The sequence below is a fragment of the Colletotrichum graminicola genome, assembly GCF_000149035.1.
Source record: "Colletotrichum graminicola M1.001 genomic scaffold supercont1.7, whole genome shotgun sequence".
Classification (NCBI taxonomy): domain Eukaryota; kingdom Fungi; phylum Ascomycota; class Sordariomycetes; order Glomerellales; family Glomerellaceae; genus Colletotrichum; species Colletotrichum graminicola.
In genome coordinates, this window is record NW_007361011.1 from 745,652 (window position 1) to 765,751 (window position 20,100).

A 20,100-nucleotide genomic window follows, 5' to 3' on the forward strand; every position below is an offset into this window, starting at 1 on the left:
ATCCCACGTAGTGGATTTGTCCTTTCGTCCAGATTCACTTCTTACTATATATAGCTATATAGTTACTGTTAGTATACGGTAGGTATGCTTTAGGGGAGGTAGTTACGTGATATTCACGTAACACACCGCCTCCCTCAGCAGTATCCACCTCACCACCAGTATACCACCTAAAAGTCTAGATTCACTTTATAACTAATACAATAAGTAACAACCATATTCTATATCACAATTTGTTACGTAATCTATAGGATATCCCTCTTATGTAATTTAACTAACACTAATTAGTACGTAATTAAATTATAAGATTACTACTATTAAACAGATTAGTAAGGTTTATTTTACTAGGAGTAGAGAGGATTAACTAGCCTATTAGTAAATAATCCTCTATAAATTTAACCTTTATTATTATTACCTCCTTACTCCCTTACTCTATATTAACTAAATTCTTATTAATAATAAACAAAAAGGGGAAAAATAGAGAGCTACTACTAGTAACAGTAGGGCCGTTAAACTAATAAATAATAAATATCTATTCCCCTTTATATCCTCTATTATTACTATCTTACCTCTTATAGCCTCTCCTTTTTCTACCTGCCTTTATTTACTACGTTAATCTAATAACGTAAGGTAACTACATTAACTTTAATCTTAATAAGTTAGACCCTTATAAAGTTAGATTATATATAATATATATAATTACTATATAGTTAGACGCTAACCTTTATAGCTGCTACCTTCTTACTGCCTTTTAGTTAGATTTTATAGATTAGACTACTACCACCTTTAACGCTATAAGCACTAAGGCATTATTAACACTTTATAATTACCTTGTTAATAATAAAGTCTTTATTAATCTAGTAAAAAAAAAATTACACCTAAATTAGTAAACCTTCTTAATACTAATTTCTATATATAGACTAAAAAAGATATTACTTTTACGCACTATAAACAGCCTATCTTTAACTTATAAATAAAGAATCCTAAATTTATTAATAATATTACTAGTTAATATATTTTACCTAAGGAAAAATTAATAATTAATTAGGCCTTATTTACTACTTTTTTAATATTATTATAAATAGTAGCTAATATTACTTTATAAAAATAACTAACCTTATTTACCCTAACTTATCTATTAATAGTAAATTATTACTAGCTAAAGTAGAAGTAAGAAGGCCTAACTTTACTTTTATAATAAGATAAAATTTACTAAGCACTTACTAATCTAAACCTAGTACTTAGAGGTAATACAGGCACTTTATTTATTAATACCTTATTACGTAATCTAAGAACCTCTTACCCTACTTATTACCTTACTTATTACTTTACTCCTTAACCTTATTAATCTTATTACAGCTAGTATAGTAAGTAATTAGGTAGTTAGCCTATTATAGTAAATAAAGTAAATCCTTAGTAAGATACACTATTTAACTTATTAAGTAACTATAAGCCTACTACTAACCTCCTACCTTAGGGCACTATATAGAGATTTTAATTATAAGGCTATAATAAGTTATAACGTTAGCTACTATATAGATCTAAATTTATACCTATCCCTTCCTCCTAACTACACCCCTATTAACTAACTAATTTTATAAAGCTACTAATAGATAAAACTAAGTATAGTAGTAAGTTATATAATATTCTTAATCTTAAGTTAAGTATTTTTTAAGATAACTATAGTAAGGTTAAAATTAAGTAACACTAACTTAGTCTTACCTTTTTTATTATATTAAAAAGTAAGGTATCTTAGTTCTATATTAACTATATTTATAGTAATAGTATTTAAGATTTTAATAAGATAGTTAACTATATTTATAACTACTTTAAAATATAAGAATAAATATAGACTTACCTATCTAAATAGTAAGAAATAACACTTCCTTAGGTTACATATAATAATCCTATAATAACTAAGATCTAAGCCCTTAAGGAGCTTATCTTAAAGCTAGCCTTTATCTAACAGGCTCTCCCCTTATTATACTAAAATAATAAGGTGTTAAGAAGTTAGTTACTAAATACCTACTTTAGGGTTCCTAAGTATAACCTTTACTTATACGCTTTAGCTATAATATTAGAAGGAGTATATAGCTAATTATAGTTATTTATTAGTACTACTATAAGGCGCTTTTATTATAGCTAGTACCTTACTAAATCCTTACCTTTATTACTTAATAATTAATATTAAGTAGACTATACCTACTAAGGCTAAGGCTATTATTAATAGTTTAGTAATAACTATAGTAGCACTAATTTTTATAATAGTAATAATAATAATAGTAGCTATAATACTAAAAAGTGCTATATTTACTATAAGCCTAGCTACTAGTTAATAAAGCATACTACTAATAAAAGACATAAAGTGTACTAGTAATTTAAAAGTAACTATTATATTAAAGATACCTTACTAACTATATATAACACCTTCCTTACTAACTATAAAAGCACTTATCTATAAAAAGGAGAAAATAAAGATAGTAATAATAATAAGGATCTTTAGTAGTATCTCTAAGGGGCCTACTTTATTATTAGTAATAATAAAAAACAAGATAATAGTATATTTTACACCTTAACTATATTCTTTAGTAGCGCTAAAGTAAATAGTAACGCACTTACTACTAACCTTACTAACTAAGCTATTTATTACTAATTAATAAAAATTAACCTTAATAGCACCTTTACTAAGTTACTTAGTACCTTTATACTAAATTATTACTTATTAGCTACCTTTTAAGGTATTTTACTAGATATAAGTATAGTAAGTTACTTAACTATAGGCTACTTATAAGCTATTATACTATAGTAAATTTAACTATCTATAACTATTAACACTATAGCTATAGGTAAAGTAAAAATTAGGTTTAGTAATAGTAATACTATTACTTTATAAGGCACTATTATAGTAAAGACTCCCCTTAGGTATATTACCTTTTATATAATACCTACTAACACACCTTTCTTACTTTACTTAGCTAATATAGATTAGCTATTAATTTAATTTAATAACCTTATAAATACCCTTTAATAAAGCAAACTTATAATACTAGTTATATAAAAATAAGGCTACCTATAGATACTACTTAGCCTACCTAAGTAAAGCCTTATAAGTTATTACCTAACTAACGTTAAGCTATACTACCTTTATTAATAGTTTAGCTATCTATTAATTTACTAGCTATATAAAATCTTTTATAAAGCTAGCTATAAGGTTAAAATAAAGGTAATTAAACACTTAATAAAGTACTACTATTACTACTAAATCTATAGTAAGGCACCTTCTTATTTTTAATTTACCTTATATAATAACTATTTATTTAATTATAAAGTTATTATTAATATTATATACCTTAATAGTAACCCTATACTTTATATTATTAATACTACTACTGCCTTTAATATAGCCTACTTTTTTTATAATATTTTAGTAAAAACTATATAAAAAGCACTTTATTACTACTAAATTAATATTTACTAAGGTCCTCTAGATTAAGTTATTACTAATATAGGCTAGAACTTTATCTTAACTAAATTTTTATATAAAGCCTATATAATAGATATTAAAGTTAAGATTATCCCTATTAAAGCGTATTATAACGTTAGGAAGGTTAAAAAATACTACGCTATACTTTAATAAGTATATAAAATAATCTAAAAAAAATACCTATTTATTAACTATAAAGTAGCACTTTAAAGCGCTACTAAAGTAGTTAATAATACTACTAGCCTAAATAGCCTTATACCTACTTTATTAGTATTTAGCGCCTACTTTTATATAACTACTAACTTTACCTCTTTACTTAAGATAATTTAATATATAACTACTATCTATAAGGTAACTAAAGATCTTTATAAATATAATATAATATAGTAAATTAATAAGGCTTTTACTACCTATAACAGCCTAGATACCTTTATAATAAAGGATCTACCTTTAGGCAGTAACGTCTATATTTAGTATAAAAAAGAAGGTTAGTTTAGCCTATATAAATTACTTACTACCTAAGGTAAAGACTTTACTATTAATATTAATAGCCTTTACGTTTTTTAATCTATATTAGTTAAGCTATACTATATAGTAGATAATAAAAAAAGAGGCTTAGCTAAGTAACGCCCTTAATCTATCCTAAATAATAATAATAGTTATAGTAATAAGCCTACTAAAGATACTATTATTATTATAACTAGTTTAAGGCAGTAGCTACATACTAATAATCTTACTATTATATAACCTTAACAAGCTAGGAAAATCCCTATAAGATACACTTTACTATAAGAGACTAATATACCTTATACTACCTTCCTCTTAGTAAAAAAAGAAGCTTATTAAACCCTTATAATCTAACTATATAAAAAAGGCGTTATTATAGCACCTAGTAAGCTATTTAAGTAATTAGTAGCTACTAAAATTAATAGCCTTATTATATAAGGCGTCTTTAAATTTACTATAATTAACTAACTTTAGCTATATAAGTAAATTTTTAAATTATAAATTATAAATAAGGTAAAAAGCACTAATAAGAAGCCTTATAAGAAATTACACCTTATTATTTAAGGCTATACTAATAATAGTAAGGAGGCTATTCTAACTTAGTTACTTACTATCTAGTAAGCTAGCTAGCAGCTTATCCTTATGCTAGCCCCTTCCTTTTTTATTAATAATAAAGTTATATAGCTATATAATATTATATAGGCCTACGTTTAATTTACTTTCTACCTTAACTATACTATCTACACTAAACTTCTAGCCTAAATCTATTATAAGTACCTTAATAATACTATTATAAAGGTTATTAAGCCTTTATATAGGATTACTAAGGTAGGTATATACTAGTAAGCTACTTATAACTATTACTATAAAGAGAATCTCTAGATAGTCTTTACTATATATAACCCCTACCTTCTCCTATTATTTAGTAAAAATCTATACTTTATACTTATTAGTATATAAACAGATAATACTATTAGCCTAATAGACTTTTTATTTTCTAACTAAAAAAATAAAGAACTAACTAAAGTAAAATTTACTATAAAAAATAAGTTATTCCTTACTATTAACTAACTGCTTACCTTTAATAGCAGGATTATTATAGTTATATCTACTATAGACACTTCTATTACGCTTTACTAAAAAAAGTAAGAAGTAAAACTATAATTAATTAACATAAAGTTACCTATAGCCTGCTAAGATTTTATTTAGTAACAGGTATAAGAAGTATATATTACCTTTATTTACTAGCCTAAAGCGTACTTTAATCTTTTTATTATAGCCTAATATAAAGAGCTAGATAATAAGGTAATTAAAGACCTTAATTATTAACTATAATAGTAAATAAGCTTACTTAACTATAGTTTATAATTTATCCCCTTAAATCTTATATTAGCTAAGCTATTTATATTTATAAATAAATTATTTACTAATAATTATAATATAACTTTATAGTTAGGATTTATTATCCTCCTTATAAATAAGGAAGTTAAAAATAACTAAGCTAAATTTCTTCTCTATAGTAATATCCTTTATTTCTTATCTATAAAGTCTAAATAAGTTACCTAAAGCGTCCTTATATCTAAAGTATATAGGATAGTTATAGGCGTTAATATAGCTTACGCCCTCTTTATAACTATTATAATAATTATAAAGAAGCTTAATATCTTATTAATCCTAACTATTATATATATAGACTTATATTTACTTTATAAATACCTAGTTAAGCTAGGAACTATAAAAAAGAAGCGTCTTATAATTAATATTATATTACTAAGATAGTCTTATAAGTAATATAAGCTTTATAAAGTCTAATAGATTACTAGATCTAATAATCTAGCTAATAGATTTATAAAGGTATTCCTAAATTAAGCACTTAAGGGCCTAGTTATAAATAATAAAGCTAAGATATATATAAAGGGTTAGGTTATATAGATATAATAGATTATAATAAGTATATAGTAAAAAATAAATTATAAGTTATATAACTAACTAGACTATAATAGTAGTAGTTAAATCTAACTAATATAAAAATACGCCTCTAATAGCTATAGCTAAAAAAAAACGCCTCTAAATAAGTTAGTATAAGCTTACGCTATTTATAAGAAAAAATAAAAGATATAAGAATATATAGTATATAACTATAAGAAGTATAATACTTTTAGAGTTTTAATTTTTATTACGTTTTTAAGGCTTTTAAGGGTAATCTAGATAGCTAAGGCACTAGTGACTTTTACTATAAAAGAAAAGTTACTAGTGTTAGTATATAGTAGGTATGCTTTAGGGGAGGTAGTTACGTAATATTTATGTAACACACTGCCTCCCTTAGCAGTATCTACCTCACTACTAGTATACCACCTAAAAGTCTGGATTCACTTTGTAACTAATACAACAAGCAACAACCATATTCTATATCACGATTTGTTACGTAATCTACAGGATATCCCTCTTACGTGATTTAACCAACAGTAACAAAGCAAGAAGAAGACATCGAAGTCCAGGCATGCAGTGGGTTGAGGTCAAACAGTGTTGCGTCATTGAAAATTGAATGTTTCATTTGGTTAAAACTGCGCTTCGCGACACTGTTCAAAACTTTATTCATGTGTCCAATGAGACCTGGAATTTCAATAACTAAATCAGCTAACCAGAAGTAGGTCTTGGTAAGTTATAAATTTCCCATTGTACTTAGGGAATCTTTCTTCGATATACATACTAGGCCCAGTGGGTGTTTGTTCTGCGTCCGTATTGGCCACCTTCGTTGATTAGTCTCTATGACTTCCGAGGATCCGGTGTAAAAGCAAAGGGGCAAGACACGACAGGAGGCTCGGCCACACCAAACCAAGCTATCAAACCTTTGATTCATAGCTATTCATCTGGGTGCAAGAGTAGTCCAATTATAGTTGTCTCTGTGCGAGCTGTAGCGATCGGTTTCTCACATCACGATGTTTAGGATAAAGATTAGCACGTGACATATCACATGATTAGAAAAGTATGAAAGGGCGCGGGACGGTCTTGGACTAGCCTGAACCGCGATGCCGTGACTGTTATTTCCACAACAACCAGCGCAGCCCCGATCTTTGCCGGTGGCATACTCTTCATTCGCCAGAAATGAGCCCATTCCGGGCGCGATCTCGGTCTGAAGCAGGGTGGTTTCTCGCCGGCCTCAGCTCCTCATTTCCCGACCTGGGAACTGACGAGGGCAACCTCTCAGACCTCCGGTTCTGTGATACGGACCTGAAGCCGGGATGTAAGGTCTTTCATGTTCCCAAGTCGGATAGTTCACGGAGCACCGAGGTGCTCTTGGCACCTGATACCCTCAGCTACGCCGAAATTGAGGGAGATCTGAAAGAGCAAGTCCTTGTCTTTAAATATAAGGGAAAGTTCCATGCTGTCGATCATGTAAGTAGAGGATAAACATAAAGGCCGGTGAGCGGCATCCAGTCTCCGTGAAGCTGACTAAATGATGGCCAGAAATGTCCGCACTCCTCATATCCCCTGTCGCATGGCACTCCATTTGACATTGAGGACTTTGGCATCGTGTTGAGCGCAGGCTTGACATGCCCAAAGCATGGATGGTCGTTTGACCTGTTCTCGGGAATGGCGGACAGAGCTAGGTACAAACTGGGTGTGTGGGAAGTCCAGTTGCGTGAAATTACAGAGACGAAGATGTCCGTCCCATCGAGGGAATCTCAAGCTGTGATGGAAAGCTCAGATAAAGAAGTATGGGTGAGGAGAAAACAAAGGATAGGTTAGGGCGCCCCACAGACGAAGGAAGTAATGCAAAACGGCTGGCTGTGCCATGATGACACTTACATCTGTCAAGGGGGATATGGCAACAGTTATTACCCGCAATCAGCTATGTCATCAAGGCTCTCCTTCAGACAGGGCCCAGACGTAACTGGTGGCACACTTGCCGTTGCTTATCGCTCTGAGCTGCCGTACTCAACGCAATAGATGTCAAGCTTGGGTTGACACGGTGTCTGAAAGAATGGCTACAGAGGGTGTTGTGGGGTTTCGGGCGTCAGCTGTACCGAATGTTACAGTTAAGGCCCCCAGAACTGTACTTAGTCAACGCCGAACTTTGTTTTCAAACACTACTACTATGAGAAACACCCATATCGAGGAGGCTGGATAACGACTCCTACCATCTGAGCTCTGCAGATGGCAATAGGCAAGGGGGCAGGCTACGGAAAGCTACGCGCAGTGTAGCTGCTCTAATCTAGCGATAGAATCAAGCGGCAAAATGCAAGCTACCGAAGAGGGCTGGAAAGTTCCGATGGTAAGGATCCGGCGAGTAGAACCTTGTACAGATCAAGGATGCTTCAGACGGGACGACGATGCAGGAAATCTCAAGCTTGAGGAAACTCGCACTATCTTGCCATTTCTTGCCCGTCAACGTTTTGTTGGGGTAAGACTTGCCGGCAGTGAGTTGACGACCATGCCGACCTTCTGACACGCTAGCAGCATCGTCGACGATCAGAGCCGATGATACGAAGTACTCCGTCGATAGCTAACTCTCGTCTCGGGTACGGTGCCAAGACACGCGTGGACTTTCCCGCAAGTCCATGGAACCCGCTTCGTCCTTCCGTATGTTTCCCTCGGGTGCCTGAGAACAGAGGGACGGACCATTTCCTGGGGAAGCTTTAACGAGCCTAATTTTGGTGACGACCAGGGTGCTGGCACGATGCTCGTTTCAGACCAACTGCAATTCCGCCCCCTCACGCCGGAAACATGCTGGCGGACGGGAAATAGGCAAATATTGCGTCAATAGTTGCTTTTCCCGCATGCATCATCTGTTTCCATGGCTCTTTCTCCTCATTCTCGTGCCTGGCAAACATTGAGCTGCACGCTAATAGCCTCCTCGTGCAACGGGATCAGATACGCCGCCGTCTTGGTTGATCATCGTATCTCGTAATATTATTGCAAAGTATGTATAGATATATAAAACACTGATTCCTAAGACGACGACCTGCTCGCTGGGTATTCAAAAGAAAGGAAAGTGTCCTGATAGGTCGGACGAGCGACAGGCGTTACCTGTCGTCTCTTATTTTGATTGGAATGCGCCAATAGCTAGGGGTCGGACGACCCATCATCCGATCGTCTGCCGGATGCGTCGAGGGGTATCCCGGATCCAACGAGAAAGTCGCCGTGTCGTCTCGGTAATGACCGTGTGCTCTGCGCGTTTGCCCGCGCTCCGTTATTTTCCAATATTACCTCCCGGTCGGCACAGAGGACCCTAATACCCTCTGGCGTAGCCTATCTCTGGGGAGAAGCGCCCGTCCGGCCCCCTCTCCGCTCTCGGTAGACCACCGGGCTGCGGTTGATAAGAGACGCCCGAACTGTAGCGACCAGGAGTCGGCTGATAGAAGGGACCCGAGTTGTATGGCTGGTACCCGATGTTGATGGACTCTCGGTAAGAGCCCTGGTCGTAGCCCGAGACGGGGTACGGTGCCGCCATGGAACCTGGCCGACGTGGTGGTGATCCGCTAAGCCTCAAGGGCTCGGGCATGGCGGGCTCGTGGATGGACTTATCGTCGTAAAAGCTGTCAGTATTGGCGTCGCGTGTGACGGCGTAGCCGGTGTTGAAGTTGGAGACGGGTGGTGCCGGAAACGTCGGGATCGTGACCACCGTGCCCGCCGTGGGCGGCCGGTCGGGTTGCGCGGGATTCCTGCTCCTGTCCGCATTGTACTGCGACATCATCTGTTCCTCCATCTCCTTCGTCGTGCGATTCGCGATCTGAGTTTGCCTGTAGGTGGCGACGATGGCCTTCTCCCATTCGCGCGTGTTGCGCGCGGGTTGACCGGCGGTGGCGGCGGCGGCGGCCGGCCCGCTCTGGAAGAAGGCGTTACCGCCGCCTCCGGCATTCCGGCTCATGTTGGCAGCCACGGCGTTCACCTTCTTCTTTCTCTTCTGGCGCTTGAGGAAGAAGACTACGGCTCCAATGATGAGCGCGATTATGGCTGCAGGTCAAGTCAGACGGATGGGCCTTCGGAGGAGGGGAATGGGCTTACCAACGACGCCGAAGGCGATCCCGATGGCGAAACTGCGGTTCGTACCCGCCGACGCTGTGGCGGAGATCGGCGTGGCCGTCGCCTTCATCTGTGAGTTGGACGGCATAATAAGGCTAGATTGAGGGGTTCCAGACGCGGCATTTCCGACGGCGGGGGGAGGTTGGTTTGCTCCGGGGGTCTCGGCGGGCATTGTCATTGTCGGAGGTGCAGAAGACGGCGGAGATGAAGGCGAAGGAGCCTGGCTGGCAGGAGGAGATTGGCTTGATGGCGTCGTGGCAGATGGTGATTGAGTAGGTCGTGTTGACGTAACTCGAGGAGGTTGCGGGGGTGGCGTCGTCTGAGGAGGTGACGGTACGAGCGTGATGAAGCCTCTTGGGGGAGGAAGGGCATTGTCGTCAGTTTGGCGTTCTGGCAACGATCCTTCAGCTGCGGGCGGTGGAAGAGAATCTTCTTGATCCGAGTCGCTTGAGTCTGCTTTGCCAGGTACTGCTGAGTCGGAATCGCTTTCTGAAGATGCGCTGGACTCAGAGTCGGAATCTGACTCGCTTTCGGATTCGCTGCTTTCGGATTTGTCTTCTTTTTTTTCTTCATCATCCTTCTCCACTTCATCCTCCTCTTTCTCTTCATCTTTCTCCTTCTCTTCATCCTCCTCCTCCTCCTCCTCCTCTTCCTCTTCACCGGCCTCCTGTTCACCGTCTGCTTCCTCACCCTCTTCCTCGGATGGTGCTGCTGGTTCTTGTCTGCGGGTCAAGTTGTGACGTGGTCTACCAGGGAATTTCGGCTCTGCTCTTCTCCTCCGTTGCCTATTATAGATGTTGTCAGCACACTCGATCGACGCTTGCCTGCCGCTGTCACTGTTTACACACCTCAACATTGACCAAGTTGTGGTGGCCTCCATTGTGACTCTGCTGCTTCCCGTGCTCCACTCTGATAACTTTGTGATAAACGTCGAAATGAAAAGGGGGATGTCGACCAGCAAGTGGAAAGTAAGCAGCTCAGCTGTGTGTCTAAAAGGTAACGACCAAGAAAAAAGAAACAAAAGGACGCAAGCGCCTACGCGGAAAGAAACGAATTGGATCGCGCGTCGATTTCTCGACGGGAAGCGGAGCAGGACCAGAAGAGAAACAGCAGCGCTGCGGCGATAGGAGGCGCTCCATGATAGTTATCAAACACATCACGTCGTTGGTCTAACCCAACACACAGACAGGTTGTGCGTCGACCCATGTCCAGGGAGGCCTGCCACATCAAACACCCCTCGAGGGTACATAAGCAGGGGTGGCTGTTGGAGTGTATATTTGGTGCGACATGTAATAGTACTTGTTGACGACTTCCAAACTTCGCAAGCAGGTGAATAGGCTCTTCCTCGTGCGACACAAATGCACGCGAAGAGGCGTATGGCTGGCTCAAGGACATGAAAGTATACCGGTACAGTTGCATCCAGCGCGCGCCAGAGCCATGGGCGGCGTCATCCTACAATGGCCATTCTTTCATCAACTTCAAGATACCGGAAAACGCGGCCTAGGTCGGAGCCATGGGGGCCAAAAGAGGTGCAAAGAGGATGAGAGAAGAAAACCCATCTCGGCGCGCCCATTCGGAGTGTTTCAGACGGACCCCGGCCGCCGTTATCCTGATCAAATCGCAGTGCCGCACTAAACCCCTCGATTGTGTTTGATGCGTTTCTTGGCACCTTTGCCCAGAGGAGGCGCCCCCGCCGGTCCGCCGGTCTCTGAAACTTGCCAAATGCGACGTGCGGTCATGAGCCCTCGACTCTGCTCTTTATCAGCGGGTGAGACAGAGGGAGAGAGGCCTGACACGAGGCACGACAGGGTTCTGGCTTCTGTCATTTCGCCTCTGGGAAAACTCCGCAGCGGCGCGTCGAGGCCGGAGATGATTAGTGTGCACTGGAAACGGGGTAAACGGGGCAAAGACTCGCGTGGGCGGGTTTTGGGAGGGGGGGGCCCTTGTCGGAGACGGGAAACATTTTTCGGTCTCTGGTTAATTGAGGTGCCGATAGGCGTCTTATCCTGGTTTCATTTCCGGGCTCTCAATATATTGACTTCGGAAATGTTCAGCGGCAGAGGCGAGTTGGGTTTGGTCCAAATAGCTTGCTAATGCCACGTATCAAGACGGCATGAGTGCGCATGAAAGCAACTAAGAGCATGACCACGTGCCTAGGCGCCGCTGGCTGGGCTGGAGACCAACTGCATCATCGTTGCCACTTGTGTTGCAAAGCGGCTCGGCCAAGGTCAAGTCATGATCACCACAGGGGGGGGTTTTGGTTCGCCTTTCCTTGGGAACCGGTCACGTCAACTCTTGCCGAAGCAACGATCCGGCCGGCAAATAGACGAACAGCTGGGCCGCCGACCGACCGAACCCTCGACCCTACAAACCTCGTGTTGCTGGGTGGCCTGTCGTGGCTGGGCCGTATCTGGGTCGTATCTGGGGTATCCTTTGCTCCATCACCGCCCACTACGGGGTAGACTGTGAAACTGGAACCGCAAGGGCGTCTCCCGCGTATCTTTTGCAGCCCCTCACCTGATCGTAACGTTTTGCTTGTCCTATTTTCGCGTGTGTGTGGGTGTGTGGGAGGGAATATTTGAATAAGAGTCTATTAATATTCCCAGGTTCCTTTCTTCTTTCTCCTTCGTCAGCGCGGCTTACCTGATGCGTGGCCTTTGCAACTCGGCTCGACTTGAACTTTCGGCTGCAACGTCCTCCAGACGTTCACAACTCAGGCCATCCTGGGCTTCACTGCGATTCACTGGCAGAGGACTGTATGAACTCGATGCGCACACACCGTTAACCATTGGCGGTTATCACAGGAGGCTAATGTATGTGTGGCGGATACCGTCAGCCACACCACGTGCCATGTCACATGGACGAGCTCGAGGGCCCCCTTTATATGGGCCCTCCACCCGTGGGATTCTTCTTCACACAATACAAGCCTTTTCTTCATTCATTCGTATAACCCTATCTGCTGTGTGCTCTAGCTCGTGAGAGCAGTCTATGGCGTGGCGCGTGTATGGTTTTCCAGATGCCCCCCCCCTTCCATTTCAAGGGTGGGAGGGAGGATGTGATACGAGATAAAAAGTCGCTCTCAGGGGATAGATAATCGCTAACGGGCCTCAGCTCGTATCGCAGGCCAAGCTTGCCGCCATGTCTTGTTTCCGTCTGGAAAGCAAGGCATTCCCTCTTTGTGGCGTCTGTGCAGTACGGCGTCTGTAAAGCCACATCCGACATCACTCGAGACGTTTGAGGAACCATCTCTTAGCCGTCTTGTTGCCCTATTAATAGATTCCGAGGACCTCTTACTTTCCACTATGCTTTGCGCAAACTTGAGCTCGTCACGCCTGCTCACTGCACCAAACTGTCTTCCATTCAGGAAGCAGTCGCTTAAGTACAGATTGAATAGGCTCGTCTCTCTAAAGAGGCGGGCTTTTCATCCACGACGCCTACCGCATCTGACGCCTAAGGTTGGGACCGATATCTATTTGCTACGGAGAACCTACGCCTCGGTGCGTACCATGGCTTCGCCCGGCGCTGGATAACCTCAAAATACTACAGTGCGGTTTCAATGCGGTCCATCAATGACTAAGTCAACACCAAAGAGGTATGCATCACTCATAAGAGAAGAAATAATTCCAAATAAGGCAGGTACGGAGCCGTTCCCGAAGTCTTGTTCATCCTCGCGCCGAGTAATCCGAGCTCATGGATCTCACCGTGTCTTGATGGCCAGCTGGTTCTAATACTACTAGCCATCTTCTTATTCACATCATGTACCTTGCGATGTAAAACCCATTAGTAATCATTGGGTTCCATTCCTTGAACAATGAAACTTCTCTTTTCTAACACTCAGTACCTGCCACCTCAGCTCTTAGCAGTAGATGCAAGCTGCCGAAACTGTAAAGGTGCGGGACTCTTATCTCTCGTCTTACTCAGCCAGTGATTGTCTCGTGCTTCTTAATGAATTAAATAGGGTTGGCGGTGAAATATGTACAAAAGACAACGACAACCATCTCATCGACGTTGGAAAATGCAGCCAATTCGCTGCCGGCTTCCATTCCATTCAGCCTGTTTCATTGACAGTTATCGCCGTGGCCAAATTATAAGAGTATCGACAAGGTAGGATCGTATGTCTCAAACCCCAGAAGAGGCAGAAGGTCATGCAAGATGAGAGGCTTGATAGCATATCAGGGACAATTTCAGCAGTGGCTGAAGACAAAGATGGAAGTCGTAATAATGTTCTCCTCAGACACGCTCCGGAATAGTGTCTTAAACCTATTCTTAGAAAGATTCTTAGAAAGCGTCAATTGAGTCTTTGTTGGCCCCATGGTATAGTGAGGGAAGAAGAGTAAGGGGTGTCAATATTATAATATGTTGGTGGCACACCATGAATTAGCTCGATCTAGCGTCGATAATCCGGATTGTAAACTAGTTTTCTTGGTTTGGACATTGATAGAACAATTCATCGATTCGCTTGATCTTCCAGCCACCAATACTCTTGACTCGCTGAAGCGTGGGGGCAAAGAAAGCCCCCGGAACGTTTATGCCGATGGGTCACCAAGGGAAATATTAGCAGCACCGAAACCGCCAGATGCGCCCCTCTTGACCTAATATAAGAAAAGACAATCCAGTATCCTCGGTTGGGAAAAATAGCCGGGTCAAGGACCGTACCCATCAATCTTTCAGCCATGGCTGATCCCTTTCCTGCGTCATAAGCTCCAAGCGACCAGCAACGAATAGCAAAAAGCCGTTTCACAATCAGGACCCGGCGGCCCTCAGGGTTCTCAAGGGCTCTCTCAACGTTGGACCCTTTTCCCATGTCGCGAGAAAGCCTATTCCCTGATCTGGCGAGGCGTTTCTTGGTGTCCGGGGCCCGTCTGGAGCTCATCTTGGCCAATCAAACGGCGGCCGATGGTGATGACAGCCCCGGTCTTCAGCCAGCCAATCCCGTATTGTATCGCCGGGGGCATCGTCAGAACCCGGATGGCCCGTCGTGCGACATCACCACCCATGAGATGCTGCAAAGGCTGGGGTGATTGCCAGCTTTCCTGAACACCTTGATGGCGTTGCATTAGACACGAAGGCTGCCCGATGTAGACATTGTATAAATACGCAATTCCAGTGAGATTGGAGTTGCACGACCTTGCCCTCATACTATCAAGTCTCAGTTTGGAAGTGAATTATTACCCGAGTCAAGAACAAGATGGGCAGAAAACTTACAGGATCTGCGGTCAAAGTCAAGTCGGGCGGTGTCGCTGTTCCGACCACTACGAACCCCAAATCACACGATGAAGCCCCCAAACTTGTCCGCAGTGACTCCGGCGTTGACGTTACGAAGCCTGGCCAGACCAAGCCGCTTCCTGTAACTCTCCTTTCCGGGTTCCTGGTAAGGTGACATCTTGTGATTGACATGAACGAATCATTAGGCTGACTGATGATGCGACATAGGGAAGTGGGAAGACGACACTGTTGCAGCATATACTCAAGAGCGACCACGGTCTTAGGATAGCCGTTATTGTCAACGACATCGGAGCGTAAGGCCATTCTCTCATCCTTCTGCGTATGACCAATACTGACGTCCGAGTCTCTTTCAGTGTCAACGTGGACGCATCCCTCATCAAGAAGAGCCACCGACTCACAAAGACGGAGGAGAAGGTCATAGCTCTACAGAATGGCTGCATCTGCTGCACACTCCGCGGTGATTTGCTGGAGGAGCTCGTCAATCTATCCGAGCTTCACGAGTTTGACTATGTCATAATCGAGAGCAGTGGTATCAGCGAGCCCGAACAGGTCGCGGAAACTTTCGACGCCAGGCTGGCCGAGCAGATGGCCGCCTTGGGCGAGGGTCCTGAGGGTCTCGACAAGGACACTTTGAAGTTGCTCAAGAGATTGTGGGTTACAAGTGCTGACAATACTGTGTTGAAGGGCCTTGCTAACGTTCTCTTTCTACCAGAGCCGACGCTGGCGGTGTCGACAAGTTCGCCCGCCTCGATACCACCGTCACCGTGATTGACGCCTTCACAATCTTTAACGACTTCCACACAAGCGACCTCCTGTCCTCACGGCGAGACGACGTCGTACCGGAAGATGAACGGACGGTTTCGGACCTGATGGTCGACCAGATCGAGTTTGCAGACGTCATTGTTCTGAACAAGGTTGACATGGTAGGAGACACCACCTCCAATGTACACAACGTCGACATACTAACTTAAAGCAGGTCTCGAATGCAGACCGCGCTCGTGTCCTCGACCTCATCAAGAAGCTCAACCCGCGGGCCAAGGTTCTCGAAGCCAATTACAGTAAGATTGACGTGAAGGAGATTGTAAACACCAACACTTTTGACCTTAAGGTCGCCCAGTCCGGCGTTGGCTGGCTGCAGGACCTTCACGCCATGACAGTGCGCGAGGTGAGTTTGTCCATCTTGCAGGTCTGCTGGGGAAAGCAATTGACTGACAATCCGGTTTACAGGTCAACGGTCGCAAGGCCATTACTCCCAAGCCAGAGACCGAAGAATACAATGTCCGCAACTTTGTCTACACAAGAACAAGACCTTTTCACCCCCGTCGCTTATGGTCTCTTCTATACGACAAGTTCATTCTACAAATGGAAGCCCCCGAAGACGATGGGGATGCCATGGACGAGGACGAGGACGAGGACGAGGCTGAAGGCTCCGAAAAGGAGGATGAAGAATGGGAAGACGACGAAGAAGAGGAAGAGGACGACGATGCCGACGAGGACGATGACATGGAAGATCCCCTCGAGCCCCCAGCGAATGACGTTATCCTCGCCAACAAGACCGCCCACCCCCTCTTCAACCGCCTCTTCCGCTCCAAGGGCGAATTCTTCCTCGCGACGCGGCCGCACCGGGCGGGCGACTGGTCCCAGGCCGGGGCGATGCTGACCATGACCGGTGGCCGCCCCTGGTTCTGCACCCTGCCGCCCGAGGACTACCTCACGGGCGACCCGGAGGTCGACGCGCTCGTCACGCACGACATAAAGAAGGGCGGCGAGTGGGGCGATCGCCGACAGGAGCTCGTCTTCATCGGCGAGAACCTCGACATCAAGGGTCTGGAAGCCGCGCTAGACGCCTGCCTGCTCGACGAAGCGGAGTGGGCGAGGTGGCAGAAGGTAATGCGGAACAAGCGGTGGGATGACGAGAAGAAGAGGGACAAGCTGCAGGACCTGTTCGACGACGGATTCCCGGACTGGGAGGACGACGATGGGGACCACGAAGGCCATGACCATGCGTGAGGAGCGATCCGGCAGTGAAAGGTGTAGAGAACTGGGCCTTAGGCGTCGCGTTTCTAAAAGTTTCAATGATTCAAACTCAGATCTGTTGGGCATCCATTGTGGAATCACGACAAATACAACCATCATTTGATAGCGTGCTCCAGCTCAGATACATGTACGTTCTCGGCCACCTAGAATTTCGTCACCAGCCTGCCCTTGTACTGCATGATGTGACAATTCTGCGGATCTATCATGAATCAGAAGCTTACATCGGGGGACAGGCACTGGCATTGTTTCACATGGTCATCTTCAGGATGGGAAAAGACATGGAGAAACTACTTGAGTACATACGGGAGAGTTCGCCTGGGCTGGAGAGCGTAGAATTGCGTGCCACACAAGGTTACTTGGCCTGAATTGGGCCGAAGTAGTGGGATATCACGGCACAGGGGGAATCTCGCCAAGATGCACAATGCCATGAAGGCATCGTGACGTATTGGTATGAAAGAATTTGATATTTCAATGAGAACACCTCTACAAGAGGGATCGTCCATTTTCGAATAACATTTACATCCAGTGTGTCAAGTCATATATGTCCAAGAATAGAGTTAAGCTCGCAGGCCTCCAAGTGGTAGTCTGCTCGCCCGGGTTTAACAAAATGGCCCTGAATCTCGCCCACTTCCACCATCATCGTCGCGGCTTCGGGGGAACAAAAATAGGGTACGTTTAGAGGGCAAGGCGAGTGGTGCGGCGGCGCATGGAGCGGGCCTGACGGCGGGCGGCAGCAGCCTCGCAGCCCTCGTCAGAGGCCTCGGGAGTAGTGCCGTTGGAGGGAGTCTCGGGAGCAGTACCGTTGGAGGGAGCCGGAGCAACGGGGGTGGTGGCGCCGGCGTCGCCAGTGCAGTCGCCGTCGGAGGTCTGGCCGGCGAGGTTGCCGGTGTGGTCGACGCACTTGTTGGGCCAGGTGGCGGGTCCGGCGGGAGTGTAGCTCGTGGGGACAGGGTAGTACAGGTTAATCAAAATGCCGGGCTCCTCGCCGGTGTAGACGCCGGGGATCTTGACGGTGGGCGTAGGGGTGCCGGAGGCGCCGCCGGTGACGGAGATCTGAGCGCAGGAGATGTAGAACTGGGCACCGTCCTTGGAGCCGGCGGCGTGGAGGGCGGTGTGCTCGACGCGGACGAGGTACTCGCCAGTGGGAACCTCCTTGGGGAGGGTGAAGGTGAAGTTGCGGAGGCCGTCGGAGGCCCACTGGAGGCCGGCGGAGGTGATGTCCGAGGTGGTCAGCTCGTACACCTTGAACCAGTCGCCATCTTTAAGACTTAAATTAGCTATACGATCCACTCAACAGTAGAGATGAGAATAAACCTACCGCCCTTGTAGGACGCGACGCCGGAGGGGGCCTTGGACATGTAGACGGCGAGGGGGCCAGGGTGGCTGATGTCGCTCTCAGCAGTGAAACCGATCTCATCGCCAGCCTTGACGGCCTTAGTCTTGGTCTTAGCCAGGACGCTGGCATCGTTGGCGCCGATATTGCAGACGAACCCGTCCGAGGTGACGTCCGTGACGGGGGAGTTGGAGTTCGTGGACGCGCGGACAAACTCGTAGCGCTCCGTCTCCTCTCCGTTGACGATGAGGGCAGGGAAGACGTAGTGAGCCATGGCCTGGGGCACGATGGCCGCGGCAGCGAGGAAAGCAACAAAACGCATCTTGACGGTTTGAAGCGTTGGTGAAGACGGGTATTTTCGTGTGTAGAAGGATTGGACGGGAAGAAAACAAAGTGTTTGTTTTTCCACCAGGGAATGAATGAATGTAACTTTTCTGACAAGAAATGAATGTGGTTTAACAATGATAAAAGACACTGGTAATGGTTGAGGACGAGGTGGGAAGAGACAATCATGCCAAGAGGCGGGAGAAGGTGGCCTTATATCTTAATCTACGAATACACTACCGCCATCCCACCCCTGGATGCCTGGAGCCACCAGCTATCTGTTGTCATCCAACGTTCCCGATGAGGTTTCTCAGCCCCACGTCCTCATTGTCGGTTTTGGTCTGGGCCTTGCAAGTTGCCGGCGCGAAAAGGGGGACACGGGTGATGATGGGATCGTGAGCAAGGGTTGTCGTGGCCGATAGAGCAGGCCTCGTCCGACGGGGGTTAGGTGGCACGCCACGATGAGAAGGACCAGCCAGAGAAGAATCTGTATCCGTAGACGACGAAATGGGCCAACAGGTTCTGGGAAACATCAAGATGCAGGCATGCTGAATCCATTCTCCACCAAACGCGGAGCTTGCCGCCGAGGGTTCCCTCCTTATAATGGGGTTGACTGGAGACAAAGTGTCCACGAAGTGGCCACAGCTAAAGTTGGCTGACGACATCGACCCCTGGAGGACCATTGGTCGAGGGCCGATTCTTGATGAGATACGGAACAGTCGCGAAGCTAAGCTCATGCGCCGATTCTTAGTGTTCGTGGTCCTGTTCATCTAAACATCCCACCTGGTTGGCAGCGGCACACCCTGCAGGGGGGAACCGGGGCCTACGAATAGATGGGCTAACGAACGCCTATTGTACAGAATAGATTGCCTAGCATCCATCAAACTCGCCTCATTCGACCTACAGGCGCCAACGGGCTCCCGTTCCTGCATGCCATGCCCGTGTGAGGTCGCGTGAAAGGCTTGACCGTTGCTGCTGTCAATTTCGGGCGTCATTCCAAGTTTGCTCGTCAATCCCAGGCAGCCCACGGTCAATCGTCGGTGGTTGATCGCATGATTTGATGAGTATTGAATCGCTCCGTGTTCGGATCCGCAGTATATTTGCTGTAGCTCGACGGATCCCGAAACTGAGTCAATAATCAATCTACCCAAAATCATAGTAGACC

The 20,100-nt window shown here is 44.3% G+C and overlaps 4 protein-coding genes across 4 annotated transcripts; 2 read left to right on the forward strand and 2 right to left on the reverse strand.

Moving 5' to 3' along the window:
• Nucleotides 1–7,093: 7,093 nt before the first annotated feature.
• Nucleotides 7,094–7,738, forward strand: GLRG_01886 (Rieske domain-containing protein; the record flags this gene model as incomplete). The annotated part of the gene is made up of 2 exons (XM_008093220.1): nt 7,094–7,384; nt 7,457–7,738. 2 exons carry the CDS (start codon nt 7,094–7,096, stop codon nt 7,736–7,738), a joined length of 573 nt encoding a protein of 190 aa, XP_008091411.1.
• Nucleotides 7,739–9,221: 1,483 nt separating this feature from the next.
• GLRG_01887 (uncharacterized protein) lies at nt 9,222–10,895 on the reverse strand (the record flags this gene model as incomplete). Its single annotated transcript, XM_008093221.1, has 3 exons — nt 9,222–9,946; nt 9,998–10,800; nt 10,864–10,895. 3 exons carry the CDS (start codon nt 10,893–10,895, stop codon nt 9,222–9,224), a joined length of 1,560 nt encoding a protein of 519 aa, XP_008091412.1.
• Nucleotides 10,896–15,203: 4,308 nt separating this feature from the next.
• Nucleotides 15,204–17,251, forward strand: GLRG_01888 (CobW/HypB/UreG; the record flags this gene model as incomplete). The annotated part of the gene is made up of 6 exons (XM_008093222.1): nt 15,204–15,386; nt 15,449–15,534; nt 15,595–15,891; nt 15,954–16,164; nt 16,218–16,406; nt 16,469–17,251. 6 exons carry the CDS (start codon nt 15,204–15,206, stop codon nt 17,249–17,251), a joined length of 1,749 nt encoding a protein of 582 aa, XP_008091413.1.
• Nucleotides 17,252–17,953: 702 nt separating this feature from the next.
• Nucleotides 17,954–18,933, reverse strand: GLRG_01889 (glycosyl hydrolase family 61; the record flags this gene model as incomplete). The annotated part of the gene is made up of 2 exons (XM_008093223.1): nt 17,954–18,537; nt 18,597–18,933. The coding sequence occupies 2 exons, from the start codon at nt 18,931–18,933 to the stop codon at nt 17,954–17,956; spliced, it is 921 nt and encodes a 306-aa protein (XP_008091414.1).
• Nucleotides 18,934–20,100: the final 1,167 nt, after the last annotated feature.